This window comes from Xenopus laevis, chromosome 2L (assembly GCF_017654675.1).
Source record: "Xenopus laevis strain J_2021 chromosome 2L, Xenopus_laevis_v10.1, whole genome shotgun sequence".
In the NCBI taxonomy this organism is placed as follows: Eukaryota; Metazoa; Chordata; class Amphibia; order Anura; family Pipidae; genus Xenopus; species Xenopus laevis.
In genome coordinates, this window is record NC_054373.1 from 162951701 (window position 1) to 162974999 (window position 23299).

Below are 23299 nucleotides of genomic sequence, written 5' to 3' on the forward strand. Positions count from 1 at the left end.
GATCATTTTACAATAACTGAAAACAAATGTTTAACGTCAGAAAACGTTTGTTTTTTATGGCGTGTCTTTGTGTAAGAAACTGTGTGAGTCCTGAATGTAAATAAAAAGAGAAGAGCAGGACAATTGCAACAGGATTGAGGTGTCAAGTTGTCTGCTATTCATGTTTTGAACAAAACTTCATGAAAATGATGCACATAAATCCGCATTATTTATTTAAACACTAAGGGGCAGATTTATCAAGGGTCAAATTGAAAATTTTAATTTTTAAATTTGAATTCCGAGTTTATTTTAGTGTAATTCAAATAGGGAATAGTCCAAATTTGATTCAGATTTTAAAAAAAAAATTGAAATTTGAAATTTATCGTGTACTGTCCCTCTAAAAATTCGAATTCGACTATTCGCCATCTTAAAACCTGCCAAATTGGTGTTTTAGCCTATGGGGACCTCCTACAAGCAATTTGGAGTAGTTTTTACTTGATGAAAAAACTCGGATCGAATGCAATTCAATTCGTGTTTGCAGGTCGATCCTATTCACCCGAATTTAAAAATTTTTAATTTTTAAATGAATTTTGATAGGTCATTTTTAGTTTATGGGAGTTTTTATAAACTCTAAATTTGACCCTACATTGATGCTACATTGTGTTATAAATACAGGTATGAAACCTGTTATCCATAATGCTAGGACCTGGGTTTTTTTCGGATAACAGATCTTTCCGTAATTTAGATCTTCATACCCTAAGTCTACCTTTAATAAACCTAATAGGCTGTTTTTTTCTCCAATAAGGATTAGTTATATCTTAGTTTGGATCAAGTACAAGGTACTGTTTTATTATTACCGAGAAAAGGGTAATTATTTTAAAAAATTTGGACTATTTGGATAAAATGGAGTCTATGGGATGTGGCCTTTCCGTAATTTGGAGCTTTCTGGATAATGGATTTCCAGATTACGAATCCCATAACCGATGACGTTATATCAATTTAAACACATAAGTGTCGGTTATGGCCTTTATGTGTGTTTATTAAAGCTTTAATCACTGGCCATTTTCCTTGAAACAGACCAGCGGAATTTTAATTAGCATGACTAGGGCAGAAAAAAAAACAGAGAAAGGGTGACATATTTACTATTTTTTGTTTGTAAAAACTCAGTTTAGTTTCAGGCAGAGGGACAATTGCAGCACTGATGCTGGGTGAAGACTAGCCATCATTCAAGTATCAAACAACTGCAACAGGACTGATTTACTCGCAGCAAAAAGAAATATGACATCATTTATTTTCAGAGACATTGGGCAACTTTTTACAGTTGGTCTTGGGAGGACTCTGTGCCAGTTCTGTTACATATTTTATAATGTATCAGACACCAGTGTAGCTGTTTGATGTAATACTGAAAGTACCCTTCAAAATACGAATGTACATTTATCAGCTTATTTATCAAAATTAGAATTTGTGGTGTTTTCTACTGCGACTAAAGCCACAATTTTAAAAAAACTGGAATGTTTGCTTACTTATTAAAAAATCCAAATATATAAAAACTCGATTGATGGTGGTGGGTCCTGGAGCTTCTCTGTCAGATTAAAACAAGGATCCCCAACCTGTTTTACCCGTGAGCCACAATCAAATGTAAAAAAAGTTAGTAAAAAAAAGCATGCAAATTCCTGAGAATGCCAAATATGGTCTGTGATTGGCTTTTGATAGACCCTATGTGAACTGGCCGCCTACAGGAGGCTCTGTTTAGCAGTCCATCTGGTTTTAATGCAACTAAAACTTGAACATTTCCCAGTACTTTCATAACAGGAAAATGGATTGATCTGCTGGAAATCGTTCTGCATCTACTAGCCCTTCCCTTGAAGAATACCAAAAGTAAAGTGTTCATATTCCATTGTTTTTGTTTTTATAATGTGAAACTGTAAAATGCTGCCTTACCTCATGCTTTAAGTCAATGGTGAAATCTGAACTAGGCGGGTCTCGTCGCAGAACATCATAAAGCCTACAAAAGGCGCACAAAGTAATTGTTATTAAAATAGAATAGAAAAAATGTGCAAAAAGAAGGCAAAAATATCCAATGTTACAACAAATTTAATACAGCAGAACCCATATTTTATGTCCCTGGATTTTAGGCCTCATTTTAAAAGCCATGGGGAGCAAGTGCATGGAAATTAAGGGTAGAAGTGTTTACATAGAAAGCACTTGCATTTTTGGGAATTTAACTGTATGTACTGCAGCCAAATGTAATGTGGAAATGCTAAAAATGGCAGATTGCAGTCTTTTTTGCACTTTGCAAACTGCATTTAGTTTAATAAATTAGGCCTTTTATATTTTTACAGAATTTATGGTTATTTGTAGTGGTGTCTCACCGGCATACTGAGTTTTAAAGTACAGCCTGGGCAGTATGCTGATTGGATTTTAAACTGTGGATCAGGTAGCCCATCAGTGCAGGTCAGGGTTTTCCAATCAGCATGTGTAAATCCAAGGAAGTGGATCCACTATAAAAGCATTTTTGGAATCAGGAGATACATTCTTTTCTTCATATAGAAATGCAGAAGGAATTTTGGAATGGGGAAAGTCCAGGATTTAAAACCCAGTTGGTGAGGATCAATTTCAAGAGTATTCCATTTAAATTCCAGTCAGCATATCTAAATACAGGGAAGTGGATCCATTATAAAAGCATTTTGGATGAGGAGATATGTTCTTTTCATATAGAAATACAGAAGGAATTTTGGAATGGAAGCCCAGGATTTAAAACCCATTTGGTGAGGCTCAATTTCAAGAGTATTCCATGTAAATTGAAATTGGAGGAGCTACACTGGGCTTCCTTTTCAGAATTCCTTTTGCATTGCCTACAAAAGAGGAATGTACTCCTTATCGTCGTAGATTTAATAATGTACGTCTAACTCAAGACTCCAGTTTTAACAACAACTACAACATGTCAATGTTAAAAAATGACTAATCTTGCCATTGGTGAAACAATACAAAGTATAAAGGTTTAAGGTACAGGTATGGGACCGGTTATCCAGAATGCTCGGGACCGTGGGGTTTCCAGATAACGGATCTTTCCGTAATTTGGGTCTTCATACCTTATATCTACTAGAAATTCATTTAAACATTAAATAAACCCAATAGGCTGGTTTTGCTTCCAGTAAGGATTAATTATATCTTAGTTGGGATCAAGTACAAGCTACTGTTTTATTATTACAGAGAAAAAGGAAATCATTTTTAAAAATTTGTATAAAATAGAGTCTATGGGAGACAGCCATTCCGTAATTCAGAGCTTTCTGGATATTGGGTTTCCGGATAAGGGATCCTATACCTGTAATAAAACATGCAAATGTGGATATTGGTCTAGCAAACTAAATCAAACAGGTAGCCATCTACTGGTCAGCAGTTTGCTATTTGTAGTCTTGTGAAGCCTTGTACATTTTTTATTATATCAACTTGTAATTTGCAGAGCTGCTTATACACTTAAAGGGGATGTATTGTCAAAAATTAAAATCGCCCTTTGCCCTTGGGGAACCGATATAAGCCTTTTTCTAATTGTAATCAATTCTTGTTAATTAGCGGTTTTCATTTGCGATTCAGTTTAAAGTTGAGCGCAGTCCGTTCCCCCACATACCTGCTCTTTCAGCTGCGAGCAAAACCTTCACGGCCCGTGGACATCTCTGCTGTTTGACACGCCTATCTCTTCTGCTGTTTCCGTCCGCCTACCAATGAAGAACAAGTAGGCAGTCTTGTTTGCAGAACGTCACCGTTGCTTGACTGGCTACTCGTTTTTCATTGGTAGGTGGGCGCATGGGCGTCCACAGAGGGGGGCAAGAGGGGGCAGTGCCCCCCCTGGGACTGTGCACATAAGTTTCCACCATCCCTCGAAGATTTTTCTTCTGTGCAGCAGAGTTTTCTTTTAGCTCCTTCCCTAGGTGCTCGCTCCCCCCCTCCCTTGTCACGGTGCTGCCGGATCGTATTACTTCAGCTGTGACAGAGAGAGAGAGCAGCCAGGGAGCATCTGATTGGCCAGTAGCACAGATTGCAGCGCGGGAGAAAACGAAGGAAGGAAAGCCCTATCTATTGTAGTCTGCAGCCTTGTACCTGTGAGTTCTGGGGGTATTTATACAATTACTTGCCCCTGTGCCATCTGTTTGTGTGTTCTGCTGGTATTTATGCATGTACTTGCCACTTTGCCATCTTTGTGTGAACTAGGGTTGCCACTTGTCAGACAACCGGTATTTTGAAGGGTTGCCCAGGTCAAAACTTCCTGGATGGTTTTTCAAATTAGGGAAACTGTGCAGGATTCCCTTGATTGACCCGGCGATCGGCTGATCGCCGTGGCATAGCTCCACCCCCTGATGGCAGTGACACACCAACTATCTCACAGGCCCGCCCACAGATGCCTCCTTGCCCCACCCTGGAAAATTTTCTGCGGACACCCATGGGTGGGCGGGAACAGCAGAAGAGATGGGCGGGTCGAACAGCAGAGAATGTTTTGCTCGCAGCTGAAACAGACTGTGCTCAAATTTTAACTGAAGTGCAATTGAAAACTTATAAAAAATTATTTATTGCTATTAGAAAAAGGCTTATATCGGTTCCCCAATGGCAAAGGGGGATTTTAATTTTTGACAATACATCCCCTTTAAAGGCTCATTCAATAATGAGGCTCAACTTGCATATTGGCGAGTGATGCATATGGACGATTGCGTAGGTACTTGATTGAGTGTCTTTTTGACCAGTGGTGCAGAAGAAAGAAGTTCAACAGTGATTCTAATTGTCTCGTACAAATGAACAGAGAATTAAGTAACTGACTAAACTGACTAGAACAGTTTGGGAATGGAACAATGAATAGCCACAAGTTGCTAAAGAAGCTGCAGACATGGGAATTTAGATTTATAAATAATTATTTGTATTTAATGTCTTTGATATGGAATGTTGGTTTCAGCAAGACGAGTGAATAATAATGTTTTTACAAGCCTTTTTACTGCCAGAGCTAAGAGCGTAAATGTGATGAGATGAGCTGCTTTGATTTTATCACGTACTGCATTTGCCTCTTGTTAAAAAGTTCTTTTAACACATACCAAAGTGCACATCACAGCCTTTGCACATTTTAAATTCCCATCAGGAAAGTGTGGAATGAGGGGAAATCACAAATAAACTGTGTTTGTGCCATAGGGTGTACTCTAGCCATAACTGGACCATGAAGAGTAGGCTTGAGACCTAGATAGCTGTCCATAGCATAATGGGTCCACCATAGTGATATACATGTTAACCCTAAATCTCTGGTGACCCACAGATTGACCACTGGTTGGGCGGGTTTCGGTTGGACTTTGGCCAACCATTGCAGATAATGATTGAGTGCGGGACAGACTGGGAAAGTACACTCCAACATTGCTTCTGAAGATTTCCGGTCTTTGATTCAGAGTTGCACACAGAAGTAGAGTAAAGAGTGAGATGCCACGGGTACAGGTCCTACAATGGCAACATATTGGGGGTTGAGTTGAGTGTGGGTTAAGGTTTTGCAGATTAGGATCGGATTAAGGTTTCATAGCTGCGTGTTTTTTCCTTACCCGAACAACAGTAGTGCACCACTGTATTTAATAGTCAGCTATTTACATTGTATATTGAAGGCAAGTCTTGGGTTTTTTCTCCAAGCCTAAACACATCTCAATGCAGGACTCTATTAACTTTCTCAAATTGTGTTATTTTTATTACAGGTTATGCAGCTTTGAGCACTGGCATTGAATAAAGGCATTTTCTGAATGGCATCTGTGCCAACATTTATCGCTCCATCCGTATGTCCAATTACAGTTTAACATTCAAAGCTGAATTACAGTTTAACTTTTTTGCACTTCAGAAATGAATGTAGAAACATTAAAACCTCAATACAAAGAAAACCCTTGGCACTTAAAAAAAAAAATCAATCCTTCCCTTTAATGTTTTCATCTTTAAGTAGCAGAACAACTTGGGAGATTTGCCTCGCATTCTTTTAAAATCAATTTTTTATTTTCAATGAGAGCTTGACTGCGAATTCGAGCTTTTGGCAACGTTTCTCACGTCTACAGAAACCTCGTGTCCATGCCTTGTATTAAACATATAAAATGTCACAGTTTGTACTTCACTGCTTCTCTATCTGCGTACAACAGATTAGGTTTATTTGAGCAACAGAATTTTGAATAATACCTCTAGACAATAAGCCTCAATGTTATGAAAGGACAAATTCTATTTGATATAAATTTGAAGGTGACTATGACTTTTATTGTATGATATGCTGTATGTAGTTTGTGGATTTAGGGATATTTTTTCTAGCAGATGGTCAACTCCAAAATGTGGGTTAGTGGCAATTTTTTCTGTGGTTTGTGAACAAATTGTAGCCAAATATTGTTTCTAGCTGCCATTCAGCCTTTAGAACAGGGGTGTCCAACCTACGGCCCAGGATGGATATGAATGTGCCCAGCTTGAACTTCCGCCAATCCAGGAAACGTCACCCACAGAGATCGTATATACGCGGTCGCTAATTGTGTGCTTTAAATTTTACATGGGGTGTGCGGTGTGTGGCTTCCTAGAGCAGGAAAAGCAGGCAGTTAACAAGTGAGCATTCAGCTACTTACAAAGGCAGGCAAGCATTCTTCAGCGTTATCGCCCGCTATGCTAGGGATATTTGCAGTGCCTACATTTGGGAGCAACTTTTTTCAAGAATTGAACACACTAAGATTAAAATTAGAACCAAATTATCCGATGAGCACCTTGAGAATTGCAACTACTTCCATTCAACCATTGATACATTCGTTTTTCAAACACAACGTCAAAAATCCCACTAGGTTTATGATACCCTCTTTTCTTTTACTTTTACAATAAAATAAATCAAAAGTTAGCATTAGTGTTTGTGTGTATTTCGATAAATTTAAGATAAATATTAATCTGAATCAGAAGTCAATTTTGCATATACATATTCAGTTGTGAACTAGATTAGTTATTTTTAATTTATTTTAAAACTGCGTGTTGGCAATCTTTATCCTTTATTTTGTGCACAAAATACTAAAGATGCAACGTAGGGGCAGGTACCTGTGGATAACCTGCAAAGCCAGGCAGTCCCAGATTCCCTTACCATGTGGAAAGTTTGCCTAGGAACCCTGCTAAGGAGCTGGCCTGATCCCTCCTACCTTTCCCTGGGGATATGGCAAATTTTTCCTGCTTACTCATCTGGCTTTGTGGTGACATCACTTCCAGTTCTGTTTCGGAAGGTAAGTTACCTATTTGTGGGCCAGGTTGGGTAGCGGGTCTGGGTAGGGTGGCAGTTGTGGATGGGGTTGTGGGCCAGTGGGCCTGGGATAGGCAGGGGTCTGTCCAACTAGACCCATGCAGGACTCTAATGCAGTGGATCTCTAATATCTGGATTCGGTCGAAAACAGAATCCTCCACAGAAGATTAAGATAAATATTAATCTGAATCAGAAGTCAATTTTGCATATACATATTCAGCTGTGAACTTGAAAAAAAAATGGGAAAACCTGGAAATCCCATGTCCCAATAATGCAGGATAATAGATCCCATGCATTTATTTGAATTTGTACAACTGTCTTATGGGAAAGCATCACTGGTCTGCCAGATATTCTTTGATCTATAGCAAGAGCACAAGGGTGTCATTTTTTTTACCTATTTAAGGCTTTATAACATAGATGGGGCTCCAGATTAAATGATGGATCCCAAAGGGAGAGTTTAAACTAAAGAAAATCACAATAGCTGAAACTGAAAAACACTAAGGGGGTGATCAAAGTTCCAGTTATAAAACTAGCAAGCATTAGTAATATTTGTTTGCCCAAAAGAATCTGCATGCCAAATTATAGTTGTTCAGCAGTTATTAAGTTGGCCAAAAAACGGCATTGATATTTTGATCAAATAAAGATGACAAAGTTTTAGGGGCACATTTACTAAGGGTGGAAGTGAATTCGAAGTGAATTTTCAAATTCAAAAACATCGAATTTCGAAGTTATTTTTGGGTACTTCGACTATCGAATAGGCAAAATTCGACTTCGATTCGAATTGAAAATACTTTCAATATTCGACCATTCGAAAATCGAAGTACTGTCTCTTTAAAAAATTCGACACTTCGCCACCTTGAACCTGCCACTATGTTAGCCTATGGGAACCTACTAGAACCAATAGCCAGGGCAGTGTGATTCTGTGGCTACTAAAGCAAATAAAGTTCTGTCTTGCATAAAAAAGGGCATTAACTCAAGGGATGAAAACATAATTCTGCCTCTTTATAGGTCCCTGGTGAGGCCTCATCTGGAGTATGCAGTGCAGTTTTGGACTCCAGTCCTTAAGAGGGATATAAATGAGCTGGAGAGAGTGCAGAGACTAAGTGCAACTAAACTGGTTAGAGGGAGGGAAGACTTAAATTAAGAGGGGAGACTGTCAAGGTTGGGGTTGTTTTCTCTGGAAAAAAGGCGCTTGCGAGGGGACATGATTACACTTTACAAGTACATTAGAGGACATTATAGACAAATGGCAGGGGATCTTTTTACCCATAAAGTGGATCACCGTACCAGAGGCCTCCCCTTTAGACTAGAAGAAAAGAACTTTCATTTGAAGCAACGTAGGGGGTTCTTCACAGTCAGGACAGTGAGGTTGTGGAATGCACTGCCGGGTGATGTTGTGATGCTGATTCAGTTAATGACTATAAGAATGGCTTGGATGATTTTTTGGACAGACATAATATCAAAGGCTATTGTGATACTAAGCTCTATAGTTAGTATAGGTATGGGTATATAGAATTTAATTAAAAGTAGAGAGGGGTGTGTGTATGGATGCTGGGTTTTCATTTGGAGGGGTTGAACTTCATGGACTTTGTCTTTTTTCAACCCAATTTAACTATGTAACTATGTATAGCCAACATTTGTTTTTAGAAGTTGAAAAAATTTTGTTGAAAATCGTTCGATCGATCGATCAAATCATTCGAACTGAACGATTTCTACGATCGATCGAAAACTGCTAAATTTAATCAAAAAAAACTTTGACTATCAAATCTTTTCAATTCGATGGTCGAATTTCGAAGTTTTAGCACTTTTCAATTCAACCCTTAGTAAATGTGCCCCTTAAAGTAGATAAATCAGTAAAAGTCAATTTTGCATCAATGTTGTATCAGAATAAAACCAAAGTTACAGTTTAATAGGCTGGACAAAATGTGGTAAGATTTTAAAACTTTATTTTTTTTTTTACTTTATAACTAAGCCTCCTAAGTCTTAAACATTTTCGTAGCTATTGTCCAGTACTGTAACCATTAGGGAAAGAAAGTCTGGCACCGTAAGATATAACACCCTTGCCTCTACTCAACTCATTTTTGTTCTATGTGCCTGCCAACTGATTTAGAGATAATAATGTAAGGGCTGAAAAAGAGAAAATTCATTGAAATGCATTAGAAATCCAAGTTACAAAAAAAACCTTTACCTTTTGACGAGTGGCATACTAAGAGCCCAGCCAGCAGCAAAATCTGGATACTTAAAGACTGAAGGGTTTTCTGTAAAGGCGTAATGATGAATTATTGTAGATTCTTCATCGTGTAATGCTTTTCCTAAAAACCAATTCTGCAAGAAAATAGTATTGTTAAAATAACAGGTTTTTTTTTTTATCAGTTTGCATTTCCATAACCTAATTTTTCCATCATAATGTTGAAAAAAATGAGTTACAATTTTTACATAGACAACATGGCCAAAAGTATCCAGATACATTGAAAGAGATTTAGTTTATTGAGGAAAACATCTCAAGGCTTATCAGGTGAAAACTGCTTTGAAGTGGGAACTGAAATGGAAATATGTTTTTCTCATTGTACTAAATCTGGCCCTTTATTGGCCAAAAGTATCTACACCTGGACACAAATTGTTGAGTTCCAAACTCTCTGAAAAGCCAACGTAAGCACAAGAACAATAGACTATACAAGTATTTTTCTCCAAGATCACAAAAGCTTAGCACAAAAAAAACATTTTAATTATTTGTACACCAGTCAAAGAAAAAACAAAAACTATAAATGTCACTGTATGATAAGCTCAGAGACACAGCAAAATATTAGGCATGCTCCAAATGTATAATTTTTGGATTGCGTCTGAATCTGAAACCTCCACAAAAGATTTGGTCAAATACCAATTTGAAGCATAATTTCCATACTGAAATTGAATCAATTGCAAAAAGAAACTGTGATGATTTTCAGATTTTTACTCACATGGGCAAACTCAAATCTGCTCCATGGGGGTTATTTAATAAAAGGCACCAATCAGAAGGAAGCTCACCATAGAAAAATTCATCCACTTTTTTTTTAATTTCTATGGGATTTTTAAAAGCGTATTTATCAAACGGTGAACTCTAACTTTCACCCATTGATAAATAACCTTCTACAAATCCCATAGGAAAGAATAGAAAGTAGGTGATTTTTCTATGTTGTGCTTTAATCTGACATTTTGGGGTGGAAGTGCACCATGATGTTAGACATGTGTGACATTAAACTTATTTGGGAAACCTACTGGTGATGTAAATATAACAGATTTATAATCTTTTAAAATGCAAAGTTTAGGGGCAGATTCACTAACGGGCGAATTTTTGCCAGCGTCAGCTCTGCACCCATTGTACCACTTGGCCAGGTGCAAATACACTACGAATACCCTGATTCACTAAAATGCAAAGTTTCGTCCCAGGCGTCGAACACTCCCAACTTTTCACTAGCGTTACTTGGGCTGTGCAAGCATTTCATAGCGAAGATGCACCAACGTTCGTTAGTGCATAGCGAAAATTCCCTAGTGATCTTGCGGTTAGGTCAATTTGCATATGGTGGGTAATTTATATTTTATAGTTGTATGGAGGTCTTTGTTATAAATGTTGGTGCAAATGCTTGAATATACCACTTTTTCTTACAAATGTCCAGGGAAGACAAGAGTTAATATAATGCCCTACACATGAGCCCACTGTAAAATGAATGTTCCATATGTTATGAAATATCTGGAGAAAACCGGTTACCCAAAAAAAGTTTAAGGGGTAGTAAAGTTAAAGATCACCACAGTCGACTATTGTAAAATTCCGCCACTTTCCATTCATTTCTATGGGATTTTTAAAAGAGTATCTATTGGGTGAAAGTGCAAGTTCACCCTTTGATAAATATGGCTTTAAAAATCCCATAGAAATTAATGGAGAGAGGCGGTATTTCACACTAGTGGACTGTGGCGATCTCTAACTTCACTCTTTGATAAATATACCCCATAGTCAGGACTTTTGCAAACAATTTCAGAAAAAGAAAATTCACCAGCGTTTTTGGAACTTTAATGCATTTTAGGCTCACAGGATATGATGTAAGTGAAAGAAGATTGAGGAAGATCTAGCATCTTTTTAGCACTTCGCCTGGTTTGAAGTGGCAAAGTCAACTAACGCTCAGTAAAATCTGTACTTGTTTGTGTAACGATTAGAATAACGATTGTTTGCTGGAGCTAGATAGAGTACTGGCGATAGAGTACTAATGAACATTATCGACGGTCCCGTTCGCTAGCGAATTGGTGCCTGCGCCTGTTAGTGAATTGCCGATGTCCCTGCAGGTGGCAACACTGGCAAAAAGTCACTAACGTTAGCCACTTAGTGTCTCTAAATCTCTGTTTTGAATGAATACCATGAATGAACTGTGAAATGTGCAAATTTGCAAAATGCATTTTCCTATATATTAACTCATAAAATAATAAAATGAATGAATTTAAAAATGTAGAACTTTATAGGCTCTGAATTTTCCAAATGTCATCTTCCCTCCACTCATAATGTTTTTTATCTTTTGCACTAACATGAACGGAGTGTACAGTTTTATGACTGTATATTCCTTTCATTATTCTTCATCTGGGATTAACCATTTACCCTTCCAGAAATGTTATGCAACCCATTTAGACTAAAAGATGTCAGGGGCAGGTGCCACTTTTATCAATGTTTCTTGAATATATAACTAATATACCTCACCTTCTTGGTGATATTTATCAATAAATAACAAAAGAAACCACATATATACATATATATATATATATATATATATATATATATATATATATATATATATATATATATATATATATATATATATATATATATATATATATATATATATATATATATATATATATTACATCAAACAAATCTGAAACTGAAATGTCACATCTATTTCCCAATGTTACAAACAAGGTCAAAATAAATGATCTGTCTACTAACAAAACCTCTATATAATGAGCAGCTGGTGGAAGTGAGTGGTTAGTTCATACAAAGGGCTTGTTGGTGGATTGTCAGTGAACTGGTGAATTGTTTTGACAAGAGGTAGAATGTGACTTCATTTCAGTTTCAGATTGACCCGTGCACAAAATATATGGTTCTTACTTTTTTCTACAAAGGGGGGAATTGATACTTAATATTATAAATACACCAATTATGTTAGGGATACGGAAAAAGCTTACACAAATGCTGGAGCTATGATATATCAATTTGTCTCAATATAATTTGTCATACAGATGTAACACACTGGTACGTGCAGTGGGCAGATCATAGGCTGTACCTTAGACTTTTGAAATTTTTGAAGTGTCATCAAAAGCTTTGAAAGGTTTATGGTCGTTTCCTCTTCACAAAAAAATATCCACGATGAGTTTCTGCCATAAGAATCTGCAAAACTTGAAACAAAGGCATGGATTAAAGCATAATGAGTTTGAATTAAAAAACACAGTGTCATATAAATGCCTAATAATAATAATAATTTTTAACTATTTTTATTTGCAATGTTCGAATTCAAGTTTTTACAACAATTTTCTTGTGCTAAAACTCATAGGGGGTTATTTACTAAACCACGAAATTATCTGGTAGGGCTTTTTGGAGCAAAATTGAATTTTTAGTGGAAATTTCTTTTTTTAAGATTTATTATACAGGTGTGGGACCTGCTATTCAGAATGCTCGGGACCTGGGGTTTTCTGTAATTTGGATCTTCATACCTTAAGTCTACTAGAAAATCATGTAAACATTAAATAAACCCAATAGGCTGGTTTTGCCTCCAATAAGGATTAATTATATATTAGTTTGGATCAAGTACAAAGTACTGTTATATTATTACAGAGAAATAGGAAATTATTTCTTAAAATTTGGATTTATGTATTATAATGAAGTCTATGGGAGACGACCTTTCCGTAATTCAGAACTTTCTGGATAACGGGTTTCCGGATAACGGATCCCATACCTGTACCCCGAAAAGCCCAAATGTGAAAATCCAGACCTGTCGAGGTTATGTATAAGTCAAAGGGAGATGTCCCTATGCCAACTTGAAGATATTGTGGTTTGCACTGGGTTTAGCCAGATAATCCGAAAAATTCAGAGTTTTCCCAATCCAATTAATTCAAGTTTTTTTTATTACTAAATAAGGTCAAATCGAGGATGGAAGTTTGGTTGTGGGTTTTTGATTTTTATTAAAATCATGAGATTCATTCAAATGTTAGTAAATTACCTCCACAAAGTCAAATTAGATTTACTAACATTTGAATTATCAAGATTAAGGGGCAGATTTACTAAGGGTCGAAGTGAATTCGAGGGAATTTTCGAAGTAAAAAAATTCTAAATTCAAAGTAATTTTTTGGATACTTCGACCATCGAATAGGATACTACGACTTCAAATTTACTTCGATTCAAAGTAAAAATCGTTTGAATATTCGACCATTCGATAATCGTTAGCCTATATGGGGACTTTCTACAACCATTTTCTAAGTCTTTAGAGGTCGAAGGAAAGTCCTTCGATTGATCCCTAAAAACGCTCGATTCCAACAATTCAATCGATTTTTATTCGACCGCAGGATATTCGAATTCGAAGTTTTTTAATTCAATGGTCGAATTTCGGAGTTTTTTGTACTTCGAAATTTGACCCTTGATAAATCTGCCCCTTAGTGAAAAAAATTTAAATATGTCAATGTAAAAATTTGAGTTTATGTTAGTGGTTCCTTGTAACTACCTTGCATAGTGTGTCTAAGAGGGAATAGATGACCTTTTGTTATGAGCAAATTATTCCCAGAGGTTTGGGGGAGGTATTTAGTACCGACAGATCAGTCAGCAAAGACACAATGCTTATATGAAAAGATATTGGGGTTAAAATGTATATTCTTTACAATATTTTTAATAAAACCTTCCAGAACTGCTCATATAGAAATTATGCGCCTAAGATACAGCATTCCCTGTACACTTGAAAAAAATAAATTGGAGAAAATAAATTTTCAGTCCTCGGATTCTGATAATTACAATATGAATTTTAGCTTTATAAGCTTTCAGAAACAAAAAGGATGCCATTTAGGTATACGCTCACTTTGTTCAAGCCATTTATAAATGAAGAGCCATCTTTATTTTGTACTGAAAACAAATACATTCAAAACCTTTTTCTCTCGAAATCAGTTACATATTTAATTAACAATTCTGCCTAAGAAATAAAGTACATACATACTGTATATAAAACATTATGAAAGAAAATATATTATCAAAAAATATATCTGCCACATGAATCATCAACAAGGACCTTCTTAACTGAATTTATAACCGTACTTGTCAAATATAAGGGGGAATGTAATTAAAAATCATTGTTATTTAAAATGGTATTTTTGTGAATGTTTAGAGATGCTCACAATAATAGGCTGGCGAATATTATATCGCTAAGCAAAGATTAGCCTGCTCTGGAGTTCGTTAAGTATTTTGTTGCCAAATATGCTTTGTAATTATAAAATTGTATTACATACACTGCAAACAACACAATAATAGGATACACAAGCATTTCTCTTTATGTTCTGAACCCTTCATGAACTACAAACAGAGCTGTCAGGTGAGTGGGGCATAATGAATCCCACATGGACCCCCAAGTAGAAAGAAAGAGCTTGGCCATTTAACCAGGTGGGTTGAAATAAAGTATATGAAAAAGTGAGACAGGGTATGACACCTTTTCAAAAACAACACATTTTTTGTCAGAAGCAAACAGACAGTAGCAGTGCGGCAGGTCATATCATTTGCAAAAAAGGATAAACAAGTTCTTTAATTAAAAGTAGGGAAAAACATATGTTTTTTACTGGGTCAATTAAAGGTCACGGAACAGCCTAATTGAATTATTTAAATACTTGCCATCCCAGTTCTTAAAAGGTCAGTAGTAAGGCTACAGCATCCACTTAATCACTTATGATTCCTTCTCTTTGTCACAACTCACCCTGGTGGTCTAGTGGTGAGGCGGGGACACCCGCCACACCGTTCCTCTTCTTCAGCTCCTGTAACTTAGGGCGCGCGTGACGCACATTCCTCTTATTTATAGGCGCAGGCGTGCTGGCATGATGGCGCCAGCGTGCAATGGCGCAAATTTCAAATTTATTTAAAGTGGCAGTTTATATTTTTCATTGCTCGTTATAGGATCTTTCTTCATGAGTTTCCTGGTGCTATTGTGCTGTTAAGCTTCTGTTATATGATTCCTGTTGTGACCCCTGCCTGTTTTTGACGATCCTGCCTTCTGTAATCCTGACCATGCCTGGTAAACGACTCTCCTGAATCCGTATCCCTTCTGACTGATCTCCTGGTTTAACCCTTGCCTGTCTGACCCCGCTTGTACTCTGCCTGCACTGACCCGGCCTGATTTGACTACGCTTTCTGCCTACGCCTTGTACTGCGACCTTCTGCCCACGTTCATGCCCCTTTGCTCGTCCAGAACCTTTAGCTTGGCACCTCTCTTAATAAGACCTGGCGGCATCGATTAGCCGAGGGCTCCTCCAAAGGTGAAACGCGGCTGTTAAAGGCAGAAGAAAGAGCAGAGACCAGGGTGCTTAGCATTGGTTCTGAATTTAGGGTGCAGACATTGACACTCTGCCCCCTCCCTCAGGACTTTACTTTGGCTATTGGCTACTGAATATGCTCAGTTCTTCACATTTTAGATTACAAACACACCCTCCGATCTAGCAGCCAATGAACAGATGGCATTACTGGTCTCCATAGAAACTCTGCTCTTGCTGTCCGCTGCTATTTTTTTCTCCTATCCTCCTCTTCTGAGCTCATCTCAACTAATACAGTACTTAATGCAGGGCTTTTTATCTAAGTAAATTGTGTCTGTGTAAGCCTATATTCTTGATTGCATGAATTGTACAGTCCACATGAGCTGTTGGCAGATCTAAATGTCACTGATGACATGTCAGAGGGAAAATGGCCACCAAGTGAGAGCTGCTATTTGTTTTAGGAAAATGTGATGGCGCCGGCAAATGGAGGGGATATGTACAGTACAAATGATGCAGTTTGGGTGGGCTCAATGTGTCCAACTTACATACTTGGTTGGAAATGTAGACTGTACATGACCTTTAATGAATTTCTTGCTAGTATCAACATATTAATTGGGGTAAGAGCTAATTAGCTACTTTAAGCAAATCAGGCCAGTCAGTTATTAGTAGAACTGATGGGACTAGAGATAAGATTAGATCTATATATATTGTATATATGTTATATAGTGTTTGCATACATTACTTAAATGTTTTACTTATGAAGTCCTAAATCGAACAGAGTTTTATTGGCCGTCATAATTTTAATACTTCTGCAATAAAGCCTGTTGAGATTCATTACAGGCTACAGGATGAACCATTCTTCAGAGATATCCTACACAAACTCTAATGATGTTCAGTCAGCTTTTGCACATGATGGTTTCATTCATGATCATTAAAACCGTCATAGCAATCATACTGTGCACTCTGTGAGTAACGTGAATGTCAGCATATGTGTGTATCAGTTTTTATAACACCCCAAGGATGCCTATTTAATACGAATATTCCAGCACACAGTTCCCAAAATGAATAAAAACAACCTGTTAGTTGGTTGTTAAATGCCAGGAATGTTATACAGAAACATTAGTGCAAAGCCTAAACTTATCACTGGCATTTATAGTTCTAACTGGTCTCTTGACATTTATTGTGAGCTAAATCTACTTTCATTAGCAATGTACTAAAGGAAGTAATAAAAATGAATTGTATTTCAAAATGTAAGTCAGTCTAGGAATCATGCCTAATTGATATGCTTTTTAACAAAAAAACATATTAGTAGATACTATAAAGTAGTTATTTTATTTTATAGAATTATACAAAAAACAATATTTTCTAATATTTAGCTATTGGCAGGCAAACCAAAACTGTACCAGGGTAAATATAGAGCAGGAGTTGGAAAAAAATTAGTTATTAACTACTCTTGGTCTGTCAGGAGAATATAACAGCGCTCACACTATATGGGAAGTCAAAGCAAATGAGGTGAATGATTCGGTTAGAAGCTGACATACTGAAATTATGAACAAGGAATTGGGGGATAAAATAAGCATTGGGTCCCTGTTTAAAGCTGGCCAAACCTCTTGTTTGGTGAGGTCACCAAATGAGCAGATCTTTACCCCGATATGCCCACCTAAAGCAGGCGAAATCAGATTGAGCCAATGGTTTGGCTCTTGGGCCCATACACAAATATTACTGGCACACTGGACACAATGCAAGCGGGGAAGACCCCTTTGTTGTGATACATTCGCTCAATATGTTTGTTTCACAGGTTAATTGGGCTACTATTGGACTATGGGACTTATGATCCTTTTGGAATTTGGACTGTATTTTCTCTTCTTTCCATGTCTCAGGATTGAGATCACTTTGGTTGATGGACTAATTTTTTGAATCTTTTTTCTTTTTGGTAGATAATTCTAATTTACATTGGTGTATTTTCTAATTAATTATGTTAATTGCTTTGCCTTTAAACAGTGTGCTTGTATGATGAAGGGGTGGCCCCCCCAAAAAGGTACAACTTAATAAACACACAGGGGCTTCCCCCGCTTGCATCGTGTCTAGTGTGCCGGTAATTTTTGTCTATTAGAACATTGTAGGGCGCCGTTCCTTCCTTCTGTGCACCAGACCATAGAAATAGGAGAGGCCAGGGTGTGCTGGTGGATCTTTTACCTTTCTTGGCTCTTGGGCCAACCATCAGATCATAATGGCTGCCAGTGCAAGCCACCGGGTGAGGACCTGAGCATTTAAATGTGTATACAGAAGTCTCAATCTAAAAAAATAAAATACCTTGAATTTTGACACCTGCTACGTAATTATCTAGAAGCTTTATTTGGCTACAATATGTACACAAAACAAAGAGAAATTGTTAGCCCTTGCTCTAATCCACACTGTAGAGTTGACCAGCTGCAATTTTTAAAGTGCTCGGCCTAATAGACATTCTGGAGTTGACTGACTGCTACAAACGATACACAGTCATTATTTATTACCTTTGTTTCACTGCACTATTAAAGCCAGTGTAAAAAGTGTCTGACATCATTGTTTGCCATGTAAAAAAAAAAAAAACTAGAATACTCACAAAAAATACTCAAATAGCTCGAATTGATCAAGTTTTGGAGTGCAAACCACCCTCAAGAAGGCTAATAACATCTTCAAACAGTTCAAGGCACCTCTGACATTGACTTCTACTTTACCATGGCAGGTTTTAGCGGGAGCATTTCCAGATTCAGGCTAAGAGGCATAATAAATCTCGAAAAATTTACAACTCGATCTTTGAAAAATAACCCACTACAACTACAAATGTAATTTTATAAAACTGCAAATGACAATTTAAAAAAGTTCAGAATAAAAAAAGTACTAACAGAAAAATGATGCTGAACAATGCTCTAAAAAATACAAATACCTTGAAAACCTATAAAAATGTTAGGTTTTTGGAAAATTCCTAGTAAAAAAAAATGTGAGTGTGTCAAAGTCTGATTTGATTTAAAGCGGTCCAATATGATCATCACAGCTCCCTTTATGTTGCACTTTTACTTGTCAAAGTTTTGTATTAAAGGTTTTCATGGTTTTTACACTTAACAAATGTCAAATTTTAGAGCTTTTTTTTTTAAAAAAAAAAATGAAATCCCCCAAATTTTTAGAGATTGTTGAAATTTTTTTTATTAGATTGTTAGTAAATGGGTCACCTAATTAAGTTTTTTACAGTGTGGATTATTGTTACCATTCACTTCAATCAATCTTGCTAAGTCCATTAAGGAGAAAAATAATCATGTAACTGCAGATTTCTTGCCTAATATGTGGTGACAAATTGTTGCAGGCAATGCACTTAAATGCATTAGTCAGCCTTATTGTTTTCTTCTGCATCCATTTTCCACCATGCAAACATAAAAATGCAATGGACCATACAAAATTTCCATACTTTGTGGCCAAAATGTATGTGGATATCTCAATGTACACATCATTCCAAAACTTTATTAGTCCTCCTATGCTTTGGTCAATTTGAATAGGGCGGGTACATTAAAGTCATATGGACGTCTTTAATTAGAGATGAAAATGCTTGAAGTGGCCACTTATTATTACACATGTCCAAGGAACCTGAATAAAGGCAAAAGAGATCCTTTAATGCCCTAGACATGAGCCCACCCTAAAAATGAATGTATAGTTCAGACTTTTGCAGACAATCCCGCTTAAAAAAAGGAAATGTTGCCAGCGTTTTTGCAACTGTAATGCATTTCCGGCAGACAGGATATGATGTAAGTGACATAAGATTGAGGAAGATGTCGCTTCATTTTAGCAGTTCGCCTGGTCTGAGGTGGCGAAGTCAACTTTGGCAAAAGAGGTAACGTTCAGTAAAATTTGCACTTTAGTGAATAATGTCTGTTCGCATTCGCAAGAGCGAAGAGAACGTTCCCGCTCGCTAGCGAATTGATGCCTACACCTGGGGGCAGATGTATCAAGGGTCGAATTTTGAGGGGTTAAATCCCACGAAATTCGACTGGGGAATAGAATTGAATAGGCAATTCGGGCGAATTTACGCGCTGGCGAATAGTCGAATGGGCAAATATTCGCTAGGCAAATAGGCGCACGATCGAATATTCGCTCGAAGGATTTTCATTCGATCGAATGCCTTTTTATTCGATCAAGAACTTGGAAAACAAGCCTATGGGACTTTCCCATAGGCTTTTAAAGCAATTCGGTAGGTTTAAGGTGGTGAAGTAGGCAGTCAAAGTATTTTTAAAAGAGACAGTACTTCGACTATCGAATGGGCAAATAGTCGCAGCGTTTTTGCGCTCAATCTATTCGAATCATTCTACTCAGTCAAATTTACGCCAATTCGATAGTCGAGGAGCACAAAAAACTACTCGAAATTCGATCTTTTTTCCCTCTATTCATTCACCCGAGCTTAGTGAATGGGACCCTTGGTAATGTCCCTGCTGATGGGATTTCTGGCGAAATGACGCTAGCGTTAGCCACTTCACCCTTTAGTTAATCTGCCCCTTTAGTAAATCTGTTCTTAGTGCATTCCAGAAAAGATTTGCCTATAACATTTGATATTATACCAAACCTCCATGAAAATTGGCATAGGACATGAAAATCTCTTAATTGCAGTTTCTTTCCAACTTTGGTACTTTTTTTCAAACTCCTAAATGACTATAGGTTTCTCTCTGGTATAAATGAATGTCCCCTAGTATTAAAGGCAATGTGTAAAGTGTGTGTTCTTTAAGCCATAATATTTATCAAGTACAGAGCCCACAGTCACAATCTAAGTAGATGAGCTTTCGCAAGCAGGAAGAGTAGTAATTTGATTTGGAGCTGACCTTTCTCCAAAGCGTGTATTTATCCTCTGGTCTTTTTTGATAAATCAATAGTACAACTGTTAAACTATCAGAAAAAAAGATGATAGCACAGTCGGAATGCTGGATCACTGCTGCATGCATGGTGCATTAAGCAAAGTCTAGAGCAAATTGCTCTTACTTCCAACAATCACACCTTTGTGTCAGGTTCATTTGTCAAGCAGAATGTAGTGAATGGTTCATCTTCACTGAAAGCCTCCTAAATTTAAAATCATAAAACAAAACAAGAAAACAATACTTTGCAGAAGCACAAACCTCTTTAAATCAATGGATTCTTTTATGACATACAACAAAACAAAGTTTGGGGTGTTTTATTTATTGCTATAAAAACTAGCCAACAAGAGCTGACACAGATGGAATATCATGGAAGCTGCAGTGAAGCAACTTGCTCTTGCAGGCCCAGACTGAGAATTAAAATAGGCCCTGGCATTTCAGGTACACAGAGGCCCAAACAGCCCCCACCAGCCCACTAAATAGTAACTTTCTATGGGACCTTATAGCAGCCCCTCTGGCATTTGCCAGAACCCACAGATTGCCAGTCCGGGCCTGTGCTCTGTATTCCATGTACTGGGTGTGTTCCTTTCATTCCATCACTGATTAAAAACTGATAAAAAAAGTGGCTCATCCTCAGAACTCCTACAAAGAAGGTGGTTTCTCATGAACATTGTTGCTGCGCCTCCATGGCCACAGAATTGATCAGCTATAAGTGGACTGCAGAGCTTTACATTCTGTGTGTTAGGCTCCAGTCCTTCTAATGGATATTGTATACAAAAATTTAACCCCAGTGGAAGCCACTTTTAACTTTTCTTTACCATAGTTATAATATAAAGTCTGACTGTAGTATTCAGTAATTCTACTGCAAAAACTGTAGATACTTTAGTTTATCCATGTTAAAATCATGCCCCAAGCAAAAAAATGTATCTTAAAGGGATCCTGTCATCGGAAAACATGTTTTTTTCAAAACGCAAAAGTTAATAGTGCTACTCCAGCAGAATTCTGCACTGAAATCCATTTCTCAAAAGAGCAAACAGATTTTTTTATATTCAATTTTGAAATCTGACATGGGGCTAGACATTTTGTCAATTTCCCAGCTGCCCCTGGTCATGTGACTTGTGCCTGCACTTTAGGAGAGAAATGCTTTCTGGCAGGCTGCTGTTTTTCCTTCTCAATGTAACTGAATGTGTCTCAGTGGGACATGGGTTTTTACTATTGAGTGTTGTTCTTAGATCTACCAGGCAGCTGTTATCTTGTGTTAGGGAGATGCTATCTGGTTACCTTCCCATTGTTCTGTTGTGTGGCTGCGGGGGGGGGGAAGGGAGGGGGGAGATTTCACTCCAACTTGCAGTACAGCAGTAAAGAGTGATTGAAGTTTATCAGAGCACCAGTCACATGACTTGGGGCAGCTGGGAAATTGACAATATGTCTAAAAAAAAATTTTTCCCATGATAGTATCCCTTTAAGGTAGCTGTCTCTGGATAGAAAGACCTATAGGTTGACATCCATTATGGCAAAATATCAAACCGTTGGGTATTTTACCAAATTGTACCATTAGACAGAGCTTGGAACTGTCAATCTTTGGCAATTATGGTATATAAAACTTTAATGTGTTAATATTACAGTAACTAATTATGTCAGCATGGCCAGCTCTCCAACTAACACTACTCCATCTGTATGCAATTTGTTATTATTACAGTAACTCATAAGGTTTCCATATCCAGCTGTCCAATCAACACTACTCCATCTGTGTGTAATTTTGGTATTATTACAGTGACTTACAGTATAACATCCCCATAGTTAGCTCTCTAACCAACACTACTCGATCTGTATGTAATTGGTTATTACTACACTCATTGTCAGTATGGCCAACTCTCCAACCAACTCCGCTCCATCTGTATGTAATTGTTTATTATTACAGTAACTCATAACGTCACCATGGCAAGCTCTCCAAACAACACTACTTCATCTATATGTCATTTTTATTATTACACTCACAATGTCTGCACTGCTAGCTCACCAACCAACACTACTCCATCTGTATGTAATTTATTATTTCAGCAACTCATAACCTCAGCACTAGGGACGTAGCGAACGGCGGAAAAAATGTTCGCGAACATATTCGCGAACTTGCGACAAAACATGCGAATAGTTCGCGAACGTCGCGAACCCCATAGACTTCAATGGGAAGGCGAATTTTAAAAGCTAGAAAAGACATTTCTGGCCAGAAAAATGATTTTAAAGTTGTTTAAAGGGTGCAACGACCTGGACAGTGGCATGCCAGAGGGGGATCAAGGGCAAAAATGTATCTGAAAAATCCATTGTTGACACAGCGCTGCGTTTTGTGCTGTAAAGGGCAGAAATCACACTACGTCACTCAGGTGATGTTTCTGGACACGGAATGTGAAAAAGCTCACACAGCTAGGTGGCACTTGGTTAAAGAATGGGCAAACAATGCCTGCAAGGGCAACGTATACACTACAGCAGTGGATACGGAATATATTATTGCTGCTTGGAAAACGTCACTCAGGTGGTGTTTCTGGAGACGGTATTATTATTGATATTTAGACAGAATGTGAAAAAGATCACACAGCTAGGTGGCAGTTGTTTGAAGAACAGATGCAGATGAGAGATCAGCAGCAGGACAGCTGCCCACAGCAGCTACATACAGAGCACT

At 37.4% G+C, this 23299-nt stretch overlaps 1 protein-coding gene across 4 annotated transcripts in view; it reads right to left on the bottom strand.

Annotated features, from left to right (window-relative positions):
- The window catches only part of b3glct.L (beta 3-glucosyltransferase L homeolog), a 245904-nt gene that overhangs the window by 69063 nt on the left and 153542 nt on the right, over positions 1 to 23299 (bottom strand). For all 4 annotated transcript variants that reach the window (XM_018244677.2, XM_041580780.1, XM_018244678.2 and 1 more), the window contains 3 exon segments: positions 12541 to 12652; positions 9426 to 9562; positions 1921 to 1984 (listed from right to left, as the gene is read on the bottom strand). In XM_018244677.2, coding sequence (XP_018100166.1) covers positions 1921 to 1984; positions 9426 to 9562; positions 12541 to 12652 — 313 coding nt within the window.